General features: G+C 41.1%; 2 protein-coding genes across 6 annotated transcripts; both read left to right on the top strand.

The window, feature by feature from the left end:
- The first annotated feature begins 903 nt into the window (after positions 1–903).
- On the top strand, positions 904–16,074 carry LOC102694444 (uncharacterized). Of its 5 annotated transcripts, XM_069183242.1 has the most exons (4): positions 904–1,007; positions 1,801–1,877; positions 3,676–3,808; positions 12,774–16,074. In XM_069183242.1, exon 4 carries the CDS (start codon positions 12,812–12,814, stop codon positions 14,123–14,125), a length of 1,314 nt encoding a protein of 437 aa, XP_069039343.1. In that variant the 5' UTR covers positions 904–1,007; positions 1,801–1,877; positions 3,676–3,808; positions 12,774–12,811; the 3' UTR covers positions 14,126–16,074. The 5 variants fall into 5 exon arrangements, with proteins under 5 accessions (XP_069039343.1, XP_015222080.1, XP_015222079.1 ...); XM_015366594.2 differs by lacking the exon at positions 904–1,007 and having other exon boundaries at positions 1,793–1,877; XM_015366593.2 differs by lacking the exons at positions 904–1,007; positions 1,801–1,877 and adding an exon at positions 2,348–2,551.
- A 7,925-nt stretch (positions 16,075–23,999) lies between these two features.
- LOC138224949 (glycosyltransferase family 92 protein C33H5.2-like) lies at positions 24,000–24,871 on the top strand. Its single transcript, XM_069183243.1, has one exon. It carries the CDS (start codon positions 24,090–24,092, stop codon positions 24,825–24,827), a length of 738 nt encoding a protein of 245 aa, XP_069039344.1. The 5' UTR covers positions 24,000–24,089; the 3' UTR covers positions 24,828–24,871.

A 24,871-nucleotide genomic window follows, 5' to 3' on the forward strand; every position in this document is an offset into this window, starting at 1 on the left:
TCTGGCAAACACAGAGCCCATCCTGGAAACACAAAGCACAGGACTACACCCTGGACACAGCTCCAGTCCATTGCAGGGCATACACTGCACAACTCAGAGCTACCAATCAACTGTGGACTGTGGGAGAGCACTGGGAGCACTGGGAGAAATGCTGACCCAAGAATGTTGCATATCCACAATCAAACCCAGCACCACCAAGCTGTGAGGCTGCAGCACTAACTGCCACCCCACCACATTGCCCCATGGTGGAACTTAATTAATGGCAAAGGAGCTGGTTAACAAGTTTTAATTAGCTAACAGCTTTTGTATGAGTGTCAGTTCGTGTTAAACATGTTGAGATCAGGAAGCTCTGTGCATCAGTTGAGGAACCAAGCTTATGAGGTAGGTAGTTAACGTTGGACAGCTGACACGAGGATCTGCTCAAAATTGATGATTTTGGCTGATGTTGTTAAAGATGCAAATTAGATGTGGGCTAATTGTAGTGCTTGCATTGCTAGAAATTGTGGTTGTGGAAGAGCTTTTTTGTGGGATGCGACAGTGCTATGCTCTAATTACAGTCAGCTTGATTAATGGTTTACATAGACAGGAGTTAGGTGAAACTTGCAGATGTTGCCTGTTCTTTTGCTGTGTTGCAAAAAAAGGTTGCATAAATCTCCAAAGTCAGTAATGCAATTTTGAATTCCATGTCATCTTCCCCTGTCTCCATCTTTCATAGCCTTGAGTGAAAAAGGAGCTTTGACCACTGCGTAGTGTTTTGGTCCACTCTAGGCATTTACCAGCTGCAGAGCCATTGCATACATGGTACAGCTAAAGCAAAAAAAATCCATTTGTACTTCGCTGGTCCTTCTCAGCGGTTTTAAGAAGAGCCTGTGTTTTTTCAGGAAAAGTGCCATGTTTCTGATGGAGAAACCCTGCCACCTGCTGGACAACTGCTGCCAGGACTCAGGCACACTGGCCAGAACCCACGCACACAGCTCTGTTTCCACCTGGCTCGCGGAGATGTCCAGGTGAGGCAGCCTGCAGGTCAGAGCTGTTTCCCAGCTGTGCAAATGCTGGCAGCACTGTTAACCTAAAACAACACAGTGAATTCTGGATAGGTTTCACAAAGGATGCATTTTAGATTCTAGTAAATTTTAAATGTTATTTTATGATTTGCATTATTGAGAGGCCTTAATTATGCACACACAAAGCTAAGTCAGAAACAAACACTGAGATTACTAGCCAAGGGAATGGCGAGAGGACAGGAGTCCTTCTGAAGAAGTATGATTGCTCATGCAGAGGTGACGTTTTCAGGGCTGGGCTGTCCGGCCCTGGAGGAGACAGTTCACCCAATTCCATAATCTCACGGGAGATGCTTAGTATCACACATTGAAGTGTACATTTAAATTGTAAAAAAACAAGCTAATAAAAGGCCCGTGACGTTACCGTAATAATCCCTGTAACTTTACTGTGACTGGAGGGCCGGCTACCATGCAGGTCTGTTCTTATGTTGCTGCTGCTTACCTGCCTGTGTTATCAGCTTCATCTTTCGATAAACACAGGAGGTAGTGAACTGCACAAAAGGTTGTGAGTGACTGGAACAAGCCGCCCAGTCAAGATGGAGAAGCTGATAACACAGGCAGGTAAGCAGCAGCAACATAAGAACAGACCTAAGGTCAAGTGTTTGAACAGGTGGAACAACTCACATACCTTGGCACTCATTCACAGATGGCAGATGTGTTAATGATTAAATTATTAATAATTTAAACAGGGAAAGTGATGGGGAAAGATGCCAACAGTACTTTTTTGCTCACTGTCCAGACAAGCCCTAGGGGATGGTACCATTTGCAGAAGAGGAAGAGCACTGGAATGGAGAATGTAGAAGATCAGCTGGACAGGTATGTTGACACACAACAGAGCACTGCAGACAGCAGGTGAATGAAGGGGCTCAGATGAGAAAACCGTGAAAACACTCATCACGTGCTGTTGTAATGAAACCTGGAAGGAGGAACCCAAGAGGGAACAGAGCCGATGTGTCCGCAGGTGATCCAGGTCTCTTAGAGCATCCGGCAGCCGAGGGGTGGAGCTCATTCGCGGAGGCCGGGGCGCACGTTATCGTCTCATTTCATTCTCTCCTTTCAGCGCGTTAAATACGTTTGATTAGTGGTAGAATAATGCGCAAATCGATACATCGTGAAAACTGCAAGGTTAATCCACATTTCCCACCACTTTTTGACATTTTCAGTCGCCACGGTTTCTGTCTTGATGAGTGAGTAGAGAAAATCACTCACTTCCGTGAGGAAGATGTTAAAGCCCACGTCCTATAAACATCGGACTGCGATCCGGATACATTTCCGCAGGTCTCCAGCAGGAGTAGAAGCTGATTTAAAAGTATAGATGAACTCCGATCCACCGTGCGGTTGCTGAATAAAACGCCACTCATGAACGGACGGTAACGAAAGCGCACCTGCAGCAGCGCGCTGTGTTTTGCGAGAGCGAATCAGATGACGCCGGGCTGTCCGTCCCTGCGGTGCTGCTGAAACCATGAGGCCATTAGAAATCACCACAAAAGGTGGGGAATTTACCCTAGTTAAACAGGCACCGTGTATGGGCTGGTTTAACTATCTGCGAGGCTGCGGTGTGCCTAAAGGAGAGAACTGCCTGAACGCTGCTAAAAATCCAGCTTCGAGTCGCCTCTGCCTTCTAGGTGCCCGTAAAAAGTGTAAATGCTTTTATTTGTACTTTCTTTGCCAGAGCACAAGCTGCACTGTTGTTTGCGGTCTGTTAACCCAGAGCAGACAAGAGCAGGACGGAGGTTTGCACGCAGAGGTGACGTTTTCAGGGCTGGGCTGTTCGGCCCTGGAGGAGACAGTTCACCCAATTCCATAATCTCACGGGAGACGCTTAGCATCACACATTGAAGTGTACATTTAAATTGTAAAAAAAAACAAGCTAATAAAAGGCCCGTGACGTTACCGTAATAATCCCTGTAACTTTACTGTGACTGGAAGGGCGGCTACCATGCAGCTGCATGCGGAGCAGCCTCGTCACGCTGGGAAATGCGCGTCGCTACGGCGTGAAAGGACCCTTCAAGTGGGGACCAGGTGCCACTGGAGGGGTTGCCTCATTATCCTTCACACGCTGAAATGTCGACCTTGCGGAGACTTGGAGTGAGAGAGTAGACCCCGAGCTGGTCTGGCCACAGGTAGTTAAGGGGAACTGACCTACTGTACCTGTTGCAGCAGGTGCTTTGCCTGCAATCATGCCGGTACAGTAGTTCTTTTCTTCCTGCAATAAACCGACAGTTGTAGTGCTAGGACACTTCTTATTTATAGCACAGAAACCGAAGTAAATCGTGAGAAAATAATGAAATACTGTTCAATGTGCCTTAATGTGCCGACTTTGCCTTAATATAAAGCGCTCAACAATAATCTCAATGGTGGTGACATTATGGCTCATGCCGAAAAAAGCAGGCAGTTGCCGATCTAGTGAGTGGTGTCACTGCAATTAATTTTCTGGAGTGAATCAGAATGTGTTGAAACGGTCTGGCTGATATCTGTCCATATATGTCGGCAGGTGTGTTGGGGGCGGGTGTACCGTATACAGTGGTTTAGGTTCTTTGTCTGTTTAGTCTATGTCCTCTGCACTGGGAAGCTCGTAATAAATATTTCGCCCCCCCTTTCCTTTGTTGAGCAGTTTTGGATCAGAACAGGATCCAACAGGACTGGCCAGGAAGAGCAGATGAACAAGACTCCGCCACTCCACCTGGATGCATTACAGCTGCGCGGACCGGTCCAAACAGAAGAATCACCGGCTCCTGCACTGACTAGTAAAATTTGTAGTGAGAGGGGAACAGTGTTCAGTTGCACAGTTGCAACTAATTTGTGCCACAAATGAGAAATAGCGCTTCGTTATTTCTTAATTATCTCATAATTGCATTTAACACTAGACAACATCTCTGTGTGTGAATGTAATTAAAATCTATTTCGTTATTTTATGCACTTTTAATGTTTAGCTTTAAGGGTCTTTCAGATATTAAATCAGTTAATTTTGGGGTTAGACCTGCAGTTTGTTTAACAGCGTGTTGCTATAAATGTCCAAATAGATCATCGTTGGAGCTTGAGTGCGGGTGGGTACACTACACAGTACTGGTACAATATGCTCGCATCTACTCCGGTAACAAAGCCAGTTTGAGTATCATTGACGCCGACGATGCCCGTCATTAATATCGTCTTTTATGACGCTCTCAACGAGTCCACACGTGGAAGCCATCTTGCTTCATACGTCCAAATCTGTATGTACTTGACCTAAATATTTAAGAAGCAGGCTGTTTCTAAAAGGAAAGGCACAGCTGCAGGTTTAGGGTTGATCAGTTTTTTTAGTTGAATTTCTTCCACACGAGCCTTGTTTTTGGAAGAGCGGGTCAGCTCATTACAGGCGTGGCGACGTTCATTTCTTTATAATCAAATCGTTATTGTGCGTGACCGCAATTGAGAAGAGAAGGTTCGCCCAATTCTCCCTCCCAAACGAACCCTTTTCTCTGTAACCTCTGTCATACCAATGGGATAAAGCACACGAACGCGACTTTTCCCTCGTCTGCTCCGGGGTCCTCTAATAGAGAAGGAAGGGAAGCCGTTTGGGCGAGGTGCGGGCTTCTTGTCCTTGATTACCCGCCGCCCTTTTTGAATCCTGGAAATGAAGGTTTTCGGAGAACCACCGAACGATTTCAACAATGCCTCTTCAAAGATAGCATCTACGTATTTCGAGGAACCACACTAAGGGTTCTTACCTAAAGGAAGTTTGTTTTCGCTGTTTGTTAAAAGCGCTACAAATCGCGGATGTATTCGAATTGACGTAGCAGGACGAGTTGCGCTTCCGAACGCGACGTTCTGTGTTCTGGGCCGGATTATAGGCCCTGTGGTCAAAGCATTTGTATAGGTGTATCGATTGCCGTGGTCTGACAGGTGTATGGACGCCCGTTTCCGCCAGGGAGTAAAAAAAAAACGCGCTTCAGTATGGTATCTCAGAATTGCGACTTAGTAAGTCAGAATTGCGACTTTATATCTCACATTTGCGACTTCGAAATAGTCCATATTTCATTGTCTGTCCTTTTGTTATTGTAACGGATTCGGGTTCTAGGGATTGTGCCCTCGCCGCTCCCACCCTAGTTCGTGCCTCACTGCATTGGCTCGAACCCGGGTCTTGCCAGCTGAGCTCAAGAACACTTTCTTTATCCCCGGCGGCCAGCATCCCTGTTATGCGCAGGGGAGGGCGGTGCCGTCACCACACTGCAACCAGATCGTACAACCTGTATGTCGGCCGTTCCGTTACACTATTTTCATGAATCGTACAGGATCATAGGATCTATAAGCCTGGAGACTTGTCTTGTACAGTGCCCTGATAAAAATCACATTAATTACACTCGTTTTTATAGAATCTCATTTCCGCCAGTGAGGCTTCCGCAGTACCCGGATGGAATAGTGCGTGGTGGGCTTTTAAAAATAGTTTTTATTTACGGAGACAGAATATGAAATAAGATACAGAAATAGGCACTTCACATCCAGAGGAATTCACAATTATAAAAGCTGAAACATACTTTTTACGTATTTCTATTGTATTTCTATTGTAAAAAAGAAGGTCTTCTTTAGCTCAGTTGGCAAGACCTGGGTTCGAGCCCCTGCAGTGAGGAGCGGCGAGGGCACCAGCCCTAGAACCCGAATCCGTTACAATAACAAAAGGACAGACAATGATATACTGTATGGGCTATTTCGAAGTCGCAATTCTGAGTAACTAATTCGGAATTCTGAGATCCCATAGCGCGTTTTTTTTTACTCCCTGGCGGAAACGGGCTTCCATAGACAGGTGATCAGAATTACCCTGGATATTTGTTTCGGATAGTTTATCCTTGCAATATACATAAGGTCAAGTATTGTCACAGTTCCTGTGGTTTTCGTAGTGTAGGCCCTAGCCACAGTGCTCTCTGTATAATACTGCCCTGTCTGTGGTGTATTTCTGAACGACTTGGTTTATGAACGAACTGGACCATTTGAACTCGATGTTTTACAATTTGTTTTTAAGAAAGAGGAAATGGTTCGAATAAATTAAAATGAGTAACTGATATACTCATACGGGTCATTCGATCGCATGTTGAATAGATAACAATTATTTAAAATATTTTGGAACACTGCTCTAAAATTATAACCTTCAATCAATGCGTAATTATGTTCAGTATTATGTCGTAAAGAATTGATTAACAATTAGTACGTACAGTCAGTTTACATTTAATATTGTCGGACAAAGTCGAGTTTTTTTTTCAGCATGAAAGAATAACCCAACTCCAAATGCGTTAAAAGACGGAGCAATATTTAGACGAAATGTATTACTTAAAACAATAGAGACAGTAAAAGGCATTTGATTGTAATATTTGTAGTTTATGAATTAATTGCAAATAAAATTTAATTAACGTTGTCCTTGCGTATTCGTGAAAAGACATCTAGTCGTAGAGCATGTAATTTATATGATGTTATTCAGAATTACTCGGTAAACACGGCGTCGAATGCGTGACATCGAACCGACCTCTACAGTACCATAACCATAAGCAATTTTAAAAGACTAATGAATCCGGAATCCATTTTGCCTTAAAACTACTCGGGACTTCCAGTTCCAAGGTACCGATCAGTTCAGAAATGTGCATTTTTATTATTTTGTAACAGTATATACATATGCTCTTAAGAGGAGAGAAAGTAACATTTGTAATAAATACGTTTTCATGACAAAACTTGTTTTACTTTCTGGTGGATTGGTACAGTACATAATAAATGTGCATTAAAATAAATCTTACGACAGTGCTTAAAAAAGCACTTTCAACTTAACGCTTTGGATAACTCAAGTTGACGTACAAAACTGTACGCGAGAGCAGCTGGGACAAAAGGTTACACCAACCAATGCCTTCGTAGCACAATGGTGCAGAAATGATCAAACGCTCGGTTAGGAGCTAGGGAGACGGTGTCTGTTAGTGTCTGTTAAAAACGAGAGTTCACTCAGAAGTTACTGGAAACCCGATTTTAACGACAGAAAGCGCAGGAGTGATATCCTGGCAGGCACGGAGACCAGCAGCAGTGGGAGCGCCCCCCCAGCGAGAAAGACAGTGCCCGACGAACTCGGGATTGGACAGTTTTTCAATGCTTGTACGATCAGTGGAAATGTTCAAATAAATGCGCACAAGAAATAAAAAACAAGTCATTTATTCCTTTATCGGACTGTTTAGGTAATGCCCCCTCTTTTCTAATGTTACTTATGGCTGTGTTTATGGTTATGGTTTATGTGTTACTTATGCGTTTATGGCGGAGGAACGTAAACAGCTTAATTTCTGTGTTAAATGTTTTTTTTTAATTTAAATTAATTCTATACAGCAATCTCATATTTGGAACCGTTTTATAAAAGCAATTCTATAACAGCACAAGCTGCTGCTTTTTTTCAAAATGTATTAACACTGCCCCCTACTGTATATTGCTGTCGGTATAACATGTTCCAACTTCTCCAAAGGTGATAATATAAAGACAGTTACCGATATCAAGTGAACAGTTCTGTATTTACTGTATATAATGCATAATACACGTATTATACACCGTACACACTCCAGTAGTAAAAGTGCATAAAGCTTATCCTCACAGAATTGCGTTCACATAAATGCAGCATACCGTAGAAAATGAACTGCCGATGCGTTCATTTATGCGTCTAAACTACCTCCTTATGTCTCTGTATTATATATAAATGAACATTAAAAAGCCACTGTGATACGCCATACGATCAGACTCGCAGAACTTGTACTCATTTGTTTCTCGGCTAGTTACAATTGATAGTGTATCCCACAGGTAGTTTATACGCCACCTGGAGTATTTTAGGATGAAATTCCTCCATTAAAAATTACTCATTAAATTATCACAAGCATGTAGGTATACATGCATTGTATACACAGGCGACAAAGTAATCGGTCATTATTAATGTCGGTCTTTATATTAGCTAACTCGTCGAAAAACGTGATTCAAAAGCTCTTAAGATTCAGAGCCCCCTTTAGTTCCTGTTGGGTAGAACAGCAGCTTAACCATTTGTACTGTGCTGAACACGGATCAGAAGGGCTTCAGCGCTCATTTTGTTGCAATTGAGCACACAGCTGGGGACAACCCAGAAACAGTGGGAGCACTACGTTTCCGCACAGAATCAGGAAGGTCTTCACAATTTACCCGACATCTCGTGGGTGCCTGACCTAGTGACGATTGTGGACAAAACAAAGTTCTGCTGAGTCTGCGCAGCTTTCCGTTAGTTTCGGGTCTCCAGGGCGGCCAGAATAATGAAGAAACAAGGAACGGAAATGATTATGGTAAATACTGTATAGTGCAGTAAAAAGTACTATATTTTATAAACAAACATACTTGAATAAAAGTAACCTCCAAAATAAATTGCTTAAGAACAGTACCAGATATCAAAAACTACTTCTTGCGCTGAATTGTTTTTTTCCAGATAATATTCGGGCGAGATCAATGGGGTCATATGCACCGCTATTCTGTAACATAACAGAAGGAAGGACGTTTAATTTAACTCTGTCAGTTTTAGATTAAAATCACTAGACGGGTTTTGTGTAAATTTAATGCAAATATATTTTGTGCACATGAATTTGTTTTTGTTTTAAAGGTATTTGATATATTATGCAGTTTATGTTTAGAATGCGGTGGTTATTTTTTGTTATACCTATATTATGTTTTACAGTATGTTACCGTAAATGTTTTAATAGACAAATATCTGGGCGTGGACTAGTGTACATTATTTAAATATACTCGCGTCTACATCGTTAAACATAATATTTTTAAATCCATTTGAATAAACCTAAACTACAGTGTCCGGATGTTCGCAATGTGTGCAGCAGTTGTTCAAAACCGAAAGTATTCGTTTAAAAAATACACAGTATGAACCGCTTTTCTAAAAACAATGTTCGACGATGATTCTTAAGATTTGTTACAGTAGATAATTTTTATCATACGGCCAAATCTGTACGTGTACAGTAATAGACCTGAATATTTAATAAGTAAAAAATCAGCACTTTTTAGAATTTATTTTTAATCTTAGGGTAATTTCTTACACACGAGCCTTGTTTTTAGAAGAGCAGGCCAAAGAATTAAAGGCACGTCGACGATAAATTCGTTATAACAAAATTAACTGCGTAACCTCTACTGATAAAGGAGAGGTATTTAAACGAAATGTATTACTAAAACAGAGGTAAATTGGATAGTATTTGAGGATAATAGCCACATAAGAACCATTGTACTTTGTCTCGATGTTTTACAGGTTTTTAAAAAGGGGGAATCCCCCACACACACACACAATAATATTGAAATTAATTCGACATCTGTACGATCGAACGTTAAATACATAACCTTTGTTATACTGCTCTGGTCAATATCTCAGTGATGTGAAATATTAACAGTTACACTCTGTAATAATAATAATAATAATAATAATAATAATAATAATAATAATAATAATAATAATAATAATAATTGTTACAGCGTGAAAGAAGAACCCAGTTCCGAATAGGGTATGAACTGGAAAGGTATTAAAACAGAAGGGAAAGTGTGGATGGTATCTGAGGATAATATTTTGAGTTTAAGAACCGGTCATGATTCTGAAAATGCAAGGAAGATCAAGTTTAATGATGTCCTGCAGAATTACAGGATAAACACAGTTACGATTAGAACATTAATTGGTCTTTCAAGGGACATTTTAGGTACATCCATATATTTCAAAGGTACATCCACCTTTTCCAGGTGGGGCTGCACATTGGTGTTGGTGGAGGGGATCCCCATTATCTAAGCGCTTTGAGTGGAGTGTCCAGAAAAAGCGCTATATAAGTGTAAGCAATTATTATTATTATAACATTTTAAGGGCATTAATTGAAAATTGGTCTGTCCTCTCATTGTACCGACTTAGTGCAGTACGTTCCCGTACAGTCATAAGAATGGTAATGCGTACGAGACCTGGTTGTACAGCTGAATTAGAGCCTGTTTAGTGACATGTGCAGCACTATAACCTTTCTAAGAAGCGTTAATGAGGAAAACTTTCTCCATGTAGCCCGTTGGAAAGGAGGTAATTGATCCAAGAATCTCATCCGGTTTCTTGACATTAAACAGGGTATCGGCTTCAACACCTTGACTTTAGCCGTTGGGTAAAAAAGTACCTCCTATTATTAAAATGCACATCCCTGTAGTTCCCAATTGTGTTCTGTAGTTTGGGTTTCACTGTTCATTCTAAAGAAATATTTTCTGTTGACTTTGTTGATGCATTTGAGGGTTTTCAAACATTCGTAATCTGAGCCCGTTCTTCTTGGCAATATGCGAATAATCAAACCTTCACCTCAGTCTCAGTTCAAGCTCCGCGGTTTGATGTTCACTCGGAGAGCAGATTAAAATGAACACGTCTGCCATTTTATAGTCCGTCCGGATCGCATATTTTCAGCGTCGGTTTGATGGCACTTTTAATCGTCTGAGTTTGTCCTGTAATTCGGAAATTTCAGAGTTCCGGGTCTTTTACTGTTCCAGAAATGCTGCTCTGGAATTGAGCGGGTTACTTAAAGTTTCTTAACTTAAACATTTTACTAATTCTAGAATGGACATATGACACTTAGCGCGTTTTACTTTTACACTAATTATCACAGGATATTTAAACTCATTTATTTAAATAATGTTTGGCCTTTGACTCGGTATCGAAGAAACACTTCATTTTTAGCCACAATTCAGCGGTGACTTGTGCTCCTTGTCCTATTTTCTCACTGTGAAATCAAACCTGTTTCATTGTATCTCTCCTCGTTTAATTATATCTTAAGGTGAGCTGATAATTCAGAAATACGTATCTGCAAAACGTGAGAGTCTTTTAGCATTCTGTTTTAAACGAACACCGCACATTTCGAAACAAACAATTCCAAATACTTTGACTATAATTTAATCTTATTCTTTTGTTGAGTCTAAGGTCTAGGTATATACTGAATGTAGTATTTTTAAAAATCTGACATTTCAACAAAAAAGAGAGTTCGTTTCTGTCATATGGAAAATGAACTTGGAACAGCAGTTCTAATTAGCGAGATGTGAAAGAGACACACCGGCATTTGGTAATTAAGTTAATTCGGTAATTAACCTCCTGCGCACGACGTGGCACAATGTTAGAAAGAAGCTGAGGTTAATTCCACGCTACCTAAACAGTTCTGTCTTGACAAGGTAGAAATGGCTAGTGTCTTGAATTCTTGTGCTCAGGACAGACAGATCATAGCAGTTGCCTGTTTTGCAGTCTAGATTTATCGATCGTATCTCCGCAAGAAGTCCGATTTGACGCCCGCCTGTCTCATGATTGCGTACTTCATTCTTTCTTTGGACTGTAAACCGCCTGCTCCCGCGCTCTCGGGTGTTTTCCCAAGCTGCCTAAACTGCTCGTATCGCCTTGACAGAAGGGAAAAAAACTCTTGGTACTCCCGCCCGGAGTGCAGTGCTGCGAAGCAATTTCTCACCTGGGGCCGTCACATTTAGGTAGAGCTCTATTAAATAGTGGATGTTATTTTAATTACTGCACAAATGTAGTACTTCTAACATGCCTCAGAGATGTTTTATAGTTCTTAAACTTTACTGCAGCCTGCACCCCTTTGCTTCTCAAAATAATTTCTTCCGTGTCTTGTCAAAAACCGATGATCCTCTCAAATCCTTTACAAGTCGAATTAATGAATAGTTAGGATGCCATTTTAATAGGCTGTGCAATGGTGATAAGAAACAAGCAGAGACCAGGAGCTAGGTTTGAGAGCCCAGTTCTCGGGCTGTATATTTTCAGTTGACGTGGAGAGAGAATTAATTTTTTTTGAAGTATCTATTTACTGTGGAATCAACTCCACTCTTAGCTTATGTCAAGATTAATAATAATTACTTACATTTACAAAGCAGTGTCCTACCCCCAAAAAATTCTAAGCCCACAACTGTTCAGACCCAGAGTGGAACTATCATGGGAAACTGAAGACCAGGTAGTCAGGAACTTGGTTTAGCATCTCACTTAGAGTTCACCTACTGCCCAGTGTTCCCTGTAGCCATACTGGGGTATTGGATTGAATATTCTTGTGCAGAGGTAAGCGTGCCACCAACTACAGTAGTCCAGTATCACCACTGACAGCAGCAACCTGGGTTGCCTCAGATCTCTCATCACAGGGCTAACTGTTCCCAGTGAACACACATATCAGTAATCCCACAGTCCCACTTCTGCTTCCTGAGTTGCTTCAGCCCTTAGGTGGAATCCGATAAGGATGCCTGACGAATACCTGCTCGATTATTATTATAGCTCTGAAGAGTTAAAAATGGGAAGCACTTGAATCCCAGTCAGTAAGTCACAACGAAATTAATGTCCATCTATTTGAGAATTAAGTCCTACAATAAGTTAATATACTTGATTGAATATTCTTATAAGTTATTATTTTTTTTAATTGATTAAAGATCAATGGTGAAGACCAGCCTGATACATGGTGGCCACACCCACAGAACACAACAGTTTGGGGTCTAGAAGGGTGTTCAACTCCTATTTCACTTTGTGGAACAATGACGGCAGTTCAGTAACTGACAGCAGGTGTCGGACCCCAGACCAGACGACACTGCGCTGCAGTGCTGCCCTTGTGTGTAAAAATCCTAGATGAAGCAAGTTCTGCCCTTACAAGCCCCATCAACACACCTTATTCACTCAGGACTCTCTGACCCTCTGTTTCTGTTCTGCTGCAGGTATCAGCTCCGACCACTGATCTGGACAGGTGATAAAGATGCAAATTCCAATGGCAGTGAAACACTGGTTGCTGGCTGTTCTTGCACTGCTTGTCATAGGTCTGGTATGGCTGAGTTACAATCAATGTAGTTTAAGACCAGTAAATTTCCCTGCACCAGGCCCAAAACATTCCCTTCCTTGTCCAAAATATCTGCTTGAGGAAACTATTTATCCAATCAAGGATACAAAACACTTCATTCTTTCTGCCTATGAAGATCACAGAGAAAAGAGACTGACTCGTGTTATAGGGATAGTTCACCGACACAACCTTGAGGCACTTTCCTGTATTTTCTGCTGTGAAAATGGCTCAACTTTCCAGACTAAAGTAAAGATAGACATCCACAGGGACCATTTCGGATTCCCTTTTGCAACTACAGACCTGCTGTGTGAAGAGAATCCTGAGTGCAATGCTTCACACGTCACTATCGAAAGGGAAGAAAGGAAGAGAGGAGGGAGCCTCTCTCTGCCCATAAGGAACCGGGAGAAGACCGAGGGTGACTTCCCTTATGAGTTCACAGTCTGCATCTCCAACCTGTTTGGGGACTACAACAATGCCCTGCAGTTCATACAGACCATGGAGGTGTACAAGATCCTGGGAATACAGAAGGTGACCATCTACAACACCAGCTGTGGGCCACAGCTGGATAAGGTTCTGCATTACTACTCAGAGGAGGGACTCTTGGAGGTGGTGCCGTGGCCCATAACACAATTCCTCAATCCATCACGTGGCTGGAATTTCGCAGTGCACAAGGGAGACCTGCACTACTATGGGCAGCTGACTACACTCAACGACTGCATCTACAGAAACATGTACAAGTCCAAGTACCTGCTCCTCAATGACATGGACGAGATCATAATGCCCTACAAGCATGGCGGGCTGCATGAGCTCATGGGAAACCTCTCTGTTCAGAACCCCAAAGTGGGGGTTTTTGTGGTGGAGAACCATGTCTTCCCCAAGACCATGTTCGATGACAACAAGAGGTTTGACCTACCCCTCTGGAGAGAGGTGCCAGGGATTAACATACTGGAGCACATCTACAGGGAACCAGACAGGAAGAATGTTTTTAACCCCACCAAACTGATCATCAACCCCAGGCAGGTGGTGCAGACATCTGTGCATTCTGTTCTAAAAAGTTACGGGGAAACTTTCAGGATCCCCCCAGATGTGTGCAGAATCATACATGTCCGTGTGCCACTTCAGGGTCACCTTACTAAAGAACAGCTGCTTGTGGACACCACGCTGTGGGATTTTCAACAGGAGCTAGTGCCAAAGATTAATAATGTCATACACAAGTCAGGGGTGCTGACGTGAAAATGATCAAGATACTAGAACAGGGATCTTCACTACTGGTCCAGCACAATCCAGTCCAGTATGCATTACATGGCTACTAATTGTAAACATTCTAAATCACAGTTTTACAACACTTAAATTTCAAGATTTAAGCACATTTTAAGCAAGTAATTAGTTCACTGAATAAGACTCTGATCCTTAAGGTTAGTAGGTATTTGTTGATGAGATGATCTCATTTAATTTAACAAACCAGCTGCACTTGCTCACACCTGAATCGTTCTATACGTTTAGTAGCTGATGGTTAAATTGTTAACCTGCTGGATGTGGCACCAGCTGGAAACACCTGGAATAGGGACACTACATTATCAATGGGACTGCATTGCATTAATGCAATCAAGGGAAAACCTCTTTTAAGTTTATAATATGTTAGGGATCAATACTTAAACCCTAATTCTAGGGTAACTATGATTTTTTCTGCCATTTTAGGTGAATCTGATTATTTTCCTATTATCTATATTGTTCTGTTAAATAGATATACACCATTTACTGTATCTCGTCTCCAGTCTCTGGTGAACTCCCACAGTGATTTGTCGTCATGCTTAAATCCAGGTCAGATTTCACTTTGAAATCAAGTATTTGATGTTTTAAATGTTGAATGTTAAGAGGCTCAGGAAAAATGGGATTTGGTTCTGTTGCAGCTGTATCTTACCATTTGTGTTTACAATATACTGTAAGACTTAAAATTTTCTGATGCCCTCCTAAAGCCATGTTAACTTGATAGCCCCTCAGCAGTAACCTCATTGACCGTGGCCTTACTTTTGAAAAACACTGTTTTGTGGTCTTTTATATAGATTCTACTGTGTTCTACATGCTTTTTGTCTCCAGTGTTACAAATTAAAAGTTAATCTCAAAAGTAAGTATTTGAGTGGTGCTCCCAGACTTACTTTTTTGAAGTGAGGAAAATATATCTAAAACCAAAGATGAAACGGATAATGGATCGACTACACAATCATTTTAAGAGACAATGTTCTTGTTTTACATTAATTCGATTCCATAATCTTTAAACCTTTTGTACTAATTGTTTAATTACATTTAAATGTGAAAAGTTGTTTGTTAGCACTGCTGCCTTACATTCTTTAGTCCTGGGTTCAGTTTGGAACTGGTGATTCTTCTGTGTGGAGGATGCATGGTCCCCTGTGTTTACTTCGGTTTCTTCCCATCTCAAAAAAGCAGCTGGTTAGGTTAACTTGTCTCTTACTTATGTGTGGGTCCACGCTGTGCCTTCTGGGATAGGCTCCAGATTCAGAACCAGTAATATGTGCCTTACAGAATGGAAACAATATTCCCCTCTTACCAGCTGAACTGTGCCTTTGTGCCATCGGGATATTGGATTCTGTCGCTCACTCTCCTCTGTCTTGCTGCAGCACTTTCTAATCTGACAAGATGTTACAGGCAAATACAGTCCATCAACGACAGGCCACGACACAAGACACCGTGAGTCATGACATCTTTCCAATAGCGAGTGGGATATTCAGGTGTGATCCTGAGCAGAACTCTAGTCCAGTCACTATAGCTCTCCACGTGTAGTGATTGATAGTAGCCTGACAGACCTGATTAGCTCTGCACTGATCAAGTCCTGTGGGCTCTTCCAGATGTGACCAGCAGGACGGCACCTGTCCTCTTACTGCTACTGTAACAGGAGCTTTGTTGCCACGTGAGAATGCGATGGTTATGCTATGGATGCCCTATTCTCCAGACTTGAGCCCCAGAGACATCAGTGGGATGATGTACAGTATGAGCTCTCGGTCTCAGGGACAACTTAACAGCTATGCTTGCCCAGGCTGTACAAAAGTAAACTTACAGTTTGTATTGCATTTTTATTTTAAAAAAATTCTGATAATGACAAAGGCTAAACAGCCTAATGAATTTATGTATGTGGTGGTTTCAATAAAAAAACGTATTTTCCTGTTTCCTGATAACTTAATCATTTTCTTAGCGTTCTGAGTGATATTTATTCGTTTTTGCTCTGAGTAAATTCAAGAATCTGGTTATAGGTGATGTGCGTTTCTTTCACAAGACCTGCCAATTCAGTCCGAGGTTGGCTGGAGCAGTGGCGTCATCTAGCGGTAAAAAAGGAATACAAGTGTTACGACTTGCCCTATAAACTGATCTCGAAATGTTTTCTGAAGAACTGAGCACATCTAGCGACGGATAGAAAAGCTAAACCCCTTAAATGTATTTACTGCACGAATACTTTCATCGACTACATTTAATACAATTAAATTATTAATAAATAATTATTACATTAGTTGCACTTTCATCGACTCGGAAGCAGTTATAATGTAACTTAGATTTCATACTTCAGTTATCAGTTTGACTTAAGTGACGACATAAGTCCTGCTCAATTACCGATTGATAAATTATGTTGATTGGTCCCGTTTAATCACATCTCTCGTATTAAATGTTTTTGTGTGTGTGTGATTAATATCACTAATATCTGCACCTCTTTATAAAGCTCGCTGGGGCTGCCAGACTCCTGTCCACAGACGCACTATTTCACCTAGTGCATCTGAACAGATGACCATAGTGCAAATACTCAGTTAATTGTAATGTTAAATTACTTGAAAAACAAAATATTTTGTTTTTATTTCAGAAACTACCAGATTAGAACTTCTGTCCAAACCTTTACTGGAAATGCAAACTGAATGCATCGCCTTTATGAAAATAACACCGTGATTCACACAGCGTTACAAATCCTTTTTTGTGTTGTATTTCTAATTTCTGTTGTTTCTTTAAATAAATATTTGCTTCAAAACATAGGCCTTATCGAATAGGATTGTACAGCCTAGAACAAATTAAATATGTTTTAATAATTATAATCCTATCCTCAGCAGAGTACATTTAAAAAAAAGGGATTTTCTGAAAAGGGTGCACTTTGTTTAGAGATTTTTAAAATAAAATTCTCTCTTACCTCGGTACAGTACATGACTTTCTGTGTGTCACTTTAGGGTCTGTATCTACGACGCCGCGTTTGTTGCATTTAAACACACAGCCCTCTGTAGCGGTACAGTCGATTACACTTTTTTTTTGTTTGGGTTTTTTACTTTTAAAAAGCACCCCCTGCTGGTTAACTTGTTGCTCGACGGGCGGTGGGCGAGCGGAGCCGCTTCAGGGGGCTTACTGAGCGGTAAGTTTGAACACTTATAACTTTGTTTATAAACATATACACACACACACAACAATACACCATCTACAATCTACACCAGAGGATGAAATTAAGCGTGTTACTGCGCTGTGATATACAGTAGATAACGTATGAAGGGTTCCTGTTCTGTGCTCAAGGTTGTTTCCCTATGATTGTGTACATTTCTGCCCCACGTGTTCCCGGCCCTCACACCGGCGCTGTGCCAGCGCTGTGCGGGGAGTGTTGATCTGGTCACTTGTGAAATAAGAGACCGGAGGGGCAGCAGCCAGGACAGACGCGGCCGCCGCCTGGGGAGAACATGCCAGCTCCACCCAGAAGGATCGCAGCCCGGAACCGAGCCCAGGACCCGCTGCACGGCCGCTTCTCCCCAGCTGTGCTCAGAGCCAGATATCCCCGCCCCGACCTCGACCCCCCCCACCCTGTCTGAACTGAACTGAAGACGCCTGAGCCTCCCCAGGTGTTAAAATAACGCTACAGCACGTGTGTGGTCAAGGCAACAGTACGTACTGTAGGCAACAGATGATTAAAACAAAGATTCTTAGTATACAGATGCCTTATTAGAAGAATACCCTATTCTTAACTGGAATTAACCAAAATGTGTTTTACAGTAGGTGTACATTGCCGTCTTTTCTGAACTGAAAATAAAGTTAAACGTTTTGGGAATTCTGATCAGCAGCCAAAACATTTTTTTTTAAACTGAGGACATGTCTATGCTGTCTTTGCCAAAATGACTGTGACTGTTTTAATGTGTAAATTCATTACACATACTGGACATAGATGACTGAGACGGCAAAACGCTCTCCTACAAAAGTAAGGTTACAGTATATTGAGTCATGCGAGTTTTACTGTGAGAATAGTGTTGAAACAGGACCAGGTTGAATATTTCCTGTGCCTTTTATTATTTTTCATTTTAAACATAAAATGTTTTAATAAATGACTCTAATAATTTTGAAAATAAGATACTCACACTTTTACTAGAACAACACAAAGCAACACAAAGGACAAGGAAGCTGTTCATTTCTAGAACCAGATCTGCGAGGTTCTCATTGAGCAAGAGGAGGGAATTTGACACTTTCAGTGCCGCTAACAGCTATTAGTGTATTTGTGGCTTTGATTTGGGTAATAATAACAGAATTAATGGGTGATTTTAAAACTTAGCAGTGGTGAAAAGCTATATAGATTTAAATGTACTGAACAGCTCATTGGAGACCAAAAAAAAAAAGATTTTAACTAGCCAGACAGAGAAGTTCTTCACAATAACCCTGTTTTTTTATATTGAACTCTAATTCATGACTTTGGCAGTGTTACTCTGGCTGATGTTTAATTAAGGCAGGAATTACACAGCAATCTTTAAATTAGTAGAATGGATACAGATTTGTTACTAAATTTCTTGGCAGCAACACACTCAGAGCACAGTAGCTGATATCAAATACTGAGAAGGTCAGGTAGGAAACATCTTATAATGCGCGACAGAAGCTCAATTAATTGTAATTTTCGCAATTACATATATATTACTTATTTGATTAGCTTAATAATTCCAATACTTATATAATACTCTTGCTTAGGAAAATAGGTTGATTGTATGATTGACTGCTCAGCTTGAAACAATAACCGCAGAACCCTGTCTCAGCCCTCTGGGAACTGAGGTTAACGCCACTGACGGTGGTAAACATGTCTGCATCCGTACAAACAGAATAATACAAGGATGGATAACAAAAGAGGACTTGGAATGTATGTTCTGTGCTTCTTTCCAAACTCCATTCTTGAATAATTGTAAGGAATGTGGTTTATTATACTGCTGTGCATATTGACTCACAAAGTTCATCTGGATGAGAGTCAAAATGCTATCTGGAATTATCTTATACTGTCTTAAACTGGTCAATATGTTTCACAGTGCTCAAAAATGGAACTACTCTGTAATGTGCTGCTTGAAGGGGCCAGCAGAAGCACAGTGATCCATTTCCTTACATTTCACACTGTAGGGTGGGTGTAAAACCCAGCTGTTTCAGGGTTTATTTGAATCCTAACACCATCCAAATAGTTAAGACCTTAAAAATAGGTAATCGAGCTACAGGTCACTTAGCCTCAGTCATTAATCATTTAGCCTCATGCAGCTCATTGTTCAAAATGTTACCAGTAAAAACAAAACCTACAGGAGGAAAGTACTGTACTTGATTTAATGGATGTCATGGAGAAAACAAGATTTAAGCTACTAACAACTACTGCATTCCACAAACGGGTGCAACCGGTCCTGAAATTGCACACATTTCTCAGAGGCTCCATTGACTACGTTCACAATTATGTTTCAACACAGAGTAAAAGAACATTCACCTTTCTCCCTCGTGGGCACAATGAGCCGTCACTGGGAGGTGGAGAGAAGCCTGTCTTCTTTGTCTTCCCTTTGCCCCCTTTTCGTCAAAGAAACAGGATGCAGATCACAAAAAAAATCTACAAGTGGACAAAAAATCACAATCAGTATTTTGAAGGAAACGCAGAATCCCCTTGAGGTGCTTCCAGTATCGGACCCAGTTTGCTATGACCCCTAACTAGGTAAAAGTGACATCCTGACAATGCAATATTAGGGATGGATGAGGAAATGGGATTTGGACATGGGTGAAAGATCAGAAAGGTCACATTTAGCATCAAAACCTTTAGCAGTATTCTTTGTACATTACTGATCATTGTCCTGGGATTTTGCTTTGGTCCTTGAAGCAAGTCAAGTTTCTCATGATGTGTACACATTCCACCTCCACACACCTTGATAACCTGCTCTTCTGCTTCCGCATCCTCTGTTGATGGAGTAATACTCCCTAGAGCTAAAACCAAGTCTTACCAGCAAAGGCAACAGAACCTTTAATTGACTTGACATCAGTTAAATATATTTGTTTCCTGTAAAACCTAATAGGGGCTGTAAAGCTGATCAATTCTTATCTTTGGTCAGTTAATGTTAACAAACTCTACTCCAGCTGAGTTCTTGCTGAAGATAAATAAAGAGATTAAAGGGATAAATTATTGCCTCAGACAGGCATAGTTAGACCTCTTCTACCCCCCGTGTTTCAGCATTTGGTATCAGCAATACTCTACTGCCAGTAAATTGCTACCAAGAGAGTTAGCAAAAAACATTAATTCAGTCTTTAAACATGATAATTAAGAGGTTGCTGCCTTATTCAATTTTACACAGCCAATATTAGTCAATAACACTGTCAAACACTCTTTCAAAAGAGTGGCGGTGCTGTGCAGATATACAAAAACCAAGAAACTGCTTCAGGTTGCATACTAAACCTAACCCCATCCAAATAGCTATGATCCAAAAAAGATCACTTATCCTCAGTGATTAATCGTTTAGTCAATTAGCCTCACAGGAGCATGATGTTGATGAAGAAATATCACAAGAAAATATCATAAATCTCACCATACATTAAAATTAACCATAATTTGTTAGCAATATTCTTATAGTTTATTGAATCAGATAATCAAACTTCACCACATATGCCCCCAGCTATTCACCTTCACTAAACATCAGACTTCCAAGTATTTCTTCACTAAAGACTCCACAAAGTATTTCTCTCCCAAAGTTTATCACAGGACACAGGTACACATTTGAAAACAATGCTCTTACCATTAATTCAGGTCTAGTCAGTTACGAAATCCCTTATTGCTATTTACTTCTGAAGCAAGAGCAGGGTTTTAACACAAAAGAGTCACACACACTCCTGATCAGGATATTACAAGCAAGAGAAAACGCTACGGTAATCACATTGCTTACAATGGTATGGGATTACGTTCATGTAAAAATGTGTGTGTGTATTGTCTGCCAGCAATGTGTCATGTGGTGGTGATGTGAGATTTGGGATTTAGGTTATTATGTTCTGTGTGTGTGTGTCTCTTGATTGTACTGTTTCCGTCATTCTGTCATCACAATGATGTTTAGCTTTTGTTACTTGTGGCCATTTTGTCAGGTTTCCAGCAAAGTAAACTTCTGCAGAAAATGATGTGATTTAATGGAAACGTCTACTCAAATACAATCTTAGCAACATGTCACCAAAGGATTCTGAAAACAGGATCTACAGGTCCTGAAACTGCACACATTCAAGAGAGACACCTATGACTACCCTGAGTCTTAGGTTTCAACCCATGGCAGAGTAAAAGAACATTCACCTTTCTCCCTGGGGGCACAGTGAGCTGTGACTGGGAGGCGTAGAGGTGCCCAAGCCCTGTTCCTCTTTACCCTCCTCCTTTCGGACAAAGAACCAGATTGGAAAAATTCAACAGGTAAACGCAAGAGCACAATCCTGGAAGACAGTATTGAAAGAAATATAGGATCCAAACGACCTCAGAAGACAAGATGGTTGTCGATATCCAGGTAGAACATTAACTGTTTCAGTCTTCTTTATTATATAAGGTTTGAATTTTGTTATTTATACCATTACTGACCTGATTGCTATGAATAATGAAATACTGAAGTTTACCACATGGAAAATAGAATCTGAAAACTGAGAACACAATCTCCACGTCTTGTGGACTTGTGTACTAGACTGTAGATTGTGATAAGTCATAATAATTAACTTTGTTGGAGAGCAAACATTGGGTTTAAGGTGAATCCTTAAAGATTCAGAGATTAAAATATAATCTGCTGAGCACTGGAAATAGAAATATGAAGTGTAAGGACACATTTCTCATGTTAAAATGTATAAACTTTTGATTTATCATTTAAATTTCTGAAAGAAATACGGGAGGTTATTTTGGCACTGTACACGAGTGTCAGTGTACAGTTGTCACCTACTCTCCGAATTCCTGAACACTGAGAGACCACACACCAGCTATCAACTATCAGTGGGGAGGAGAACAGAACAACTGCACAGAAACTACAATTTAAAAAACAAAAAAGTATCTAAAAATCTCATCTTAATCCATAATTTTAAACAGCCATTTTCATTTAAAATCGACCATTTGCATTGTCTGCACAATCTTGTCCTGCTTATTGAGTTTAATTTAATAAGTAATTAGGGGTTTGCGTGGTGGTGCAGAGGTGAGCATTGCTGTCTCACAGTGCTGGCGCCCTGGGTTCAGTTCCTGGGTTGCTAACTGCATGCAGTTTGTATGTTCTCCCCGTGTTCATGTGGGTTTCTTCCAGGTGTTCCAGCTTCCTCCTGCTGTCCAAAGACATGTTTTTAGGTTAACTGGCCCAGTGTAAGTGTGTGCGTGTCTGTCTGTATGTGTTAGGCTCCAGCTCCCCCACAACCCAGTACTGGATCCGGGGGTTTGGAAGATGGATGGATAGATGGATGGAAATAAATAATAATAATAATAATAATTATTATTATAGATATACATGTCAGGAGTTTAGTCGTTGCAAAGTAAAATTACACTTTCATCAAGACAAGTTGCAGTTTCTAAAGATGGAAAACTGCAACTAATTAAGTAAAATGGGAAATAAAAATGACTCAGACAGTAAGTGCTTTAAAATAATGAATCATTTGATTGGAATACCCAAAACTAAAATGTACTTATCATTCATATTAATCTCATGATTAAAAATACAAACAGCTGAACTATAAAGAGAAATACCGCTTTTGACACTGCTGTCCTATTAAGCTCCCATTTTTGTCCCCAATCCAGGTCATTGAGGGCCACAATGCTGCCAGGTTTTCTAGATTTGTAAGCGACCAACAAGCCATCATTAAACCAGTAAAATCGTTTTCAACAGGAATATATCTGGCAGTTATTTAAAATCACATTGAATACCTTCTGGATTATAGCCCTCAAGGTTCAGGAATGAGGAGCCCTTCTGTTGCAAACAGCCCAATTTCTCACTTATTAAGCAGTTAATTAATCTACCTAATGGAACACTCTTAAGAGTTTCTTACTGTTATTTTTTTAAAGTGGATTAAAGATCAATGGTGAAGACCAGCCTGATACATGGTGGCCACACCCACAGAACACAACAGTTTGGGGTCTAGAAGGGTGTTCAACTTCTATTTCACTTTGTGGAACAATGACGGCAGTTCAGTAACTGACAGCAGGTGTCGGACCCCAGACCAGACGACACTGCGCGGCAGTGCTGCCCTTGTGTGTAAAAATCCTAGATGAAGCAAGTGCTGCCCTTACAAGCCCCATCAACACACCTTATTCACTCAGGACTCTCTGACCCTCTGTTTCTGTTCTGCTACAGGTATCAGCTCCGACCACTGATCTGGACAGGTGATAAAGATGCAAATTCAAAGGGCAGTGAAACGCCGGTTACTGGCTGTTCTTGCACTGCTTGTCATAGGTCTGGGATGGATGAATTATTACCAATTAAGACCAGTGTATTTAATGTGTTCAGGTCTGAAATATCCTCCTTCTTGTCCAGAACACACGCTAGTGGAATCTATAAACCCAGTCAAGGATACAAAACATTTAATTGTTTCTGCCTATGAAGATCACAGAGAAAAGAGACTGACTCGTGTTATAGGGATTGTTCACCGAAACAGCACTGAGCCACTTTCCTGTCATTATTGCTGTGAAAATGGCTCAACTTTTCAGACTAAAGTAAAGATAGACATCCACAGGGACCATTTCGGATTCCCTTTTGCAACTGCAAACCTGCTGTGTGAAGAGAATCCTGAGTGCAAAGCCTCACACGTCACTATTGAAAGGGAAGAAAGGAAGACAGGAGGGAGACTCTTTCTGCCCATAAGGAACCGGGAGAAGACCGATGGTGACTTCCCTTATGAGTTCACAGTCTGCATCTCCAACCTGTTTGGCAACTACAACAATGCCCTGCAGTTCATACAGACCATGGAGGTGTACAAGATCCTGGGAATACAGAAGGTGACCATCTACAACACCAGCTGTGGGCCACAGCTGGATAAGGTTCTGCATTACTACGCAGAGGAGGGACTCTTGGAGGTGGTGCCGTGGCCCATAACACAATTCCTCAATCCATCACGTGGCTGGATTTTTGCAAGGGATAAGGGGGACCTGCACTACTATGGACAGCTGACTACACTCAATGACTGCATCTACAGAAACATGTACAAGTCCAAGTACCTGCTCCTCAATGACATGGACGAGATCATAATGCCCTACAAGCATGGCAGGCTGCATGAGCTCATGGGAAACCTCTCTGCTCAGAACCCCAAGGTGGGGGTTTTTGTGGTGGAGAACCACATCTTCCCCAAGACCATGTTCGATGACAACAAGACGTTTGACCTACCCCTCTGGAGAGAGGTACCAGGGATCAACATACTGGAGCACATCTACAGGGAACCAAAAAGAAAGAACTACTTCAATCCTGCCAAACTGATCATCAACCCCAGGCAGGTGGTGCAGACATCTGTGCATTACGTGGTAAAAAGCTACAGGAAAACTTTCAGGATCCCCCCAGATGTGTGCAGAATAATACATGTCCGCGTGCCTATGCTGCGTAACCTTACTAAAGAACAGATGTTTGTGGACACCAAGCTGTGGGATTTTCAACAGGAGCTAGTGCCAAAGATTAATAATGTCATACATAAGTCAGGGGTACTGACGTGAAAAAGAGAAGTACTGTATCAACAAGAGCAGTAGTTCTAAATCCT

This window comes from Lepisosteus oculatus, chromosome 24 (genome assembly GCF_040954835.1).
Source record: "Lepisosteus oculatus isolate fLepOcu1 chromosome 24, fLepOcu1.hap2, whole genome shotgun sequence".
NCBI lineage: Eukaryota > Metazoa > Chordata > Actinopteri > Semionotiformes > Lepisosteidae > Lepisosteus > Lepisosteus oculatus.

Bases quoted from the DNA above. Each gene is read 5' to 3' on its own strand.
- LOC102694444 (XM_069183242.1), top strand. From the start codon at position 12,812: ATGCAAATTCCAATGGCAGTGAAACACTGGTTGCTGGCTGTTCTTGCA.
- LOC138224949 (XM_069183243.1), top strand. From the start codon at position 24,090: ATGGAGGTGTACAAGATCCTGGGAATACAGAAGGTGACCATCTACAAC.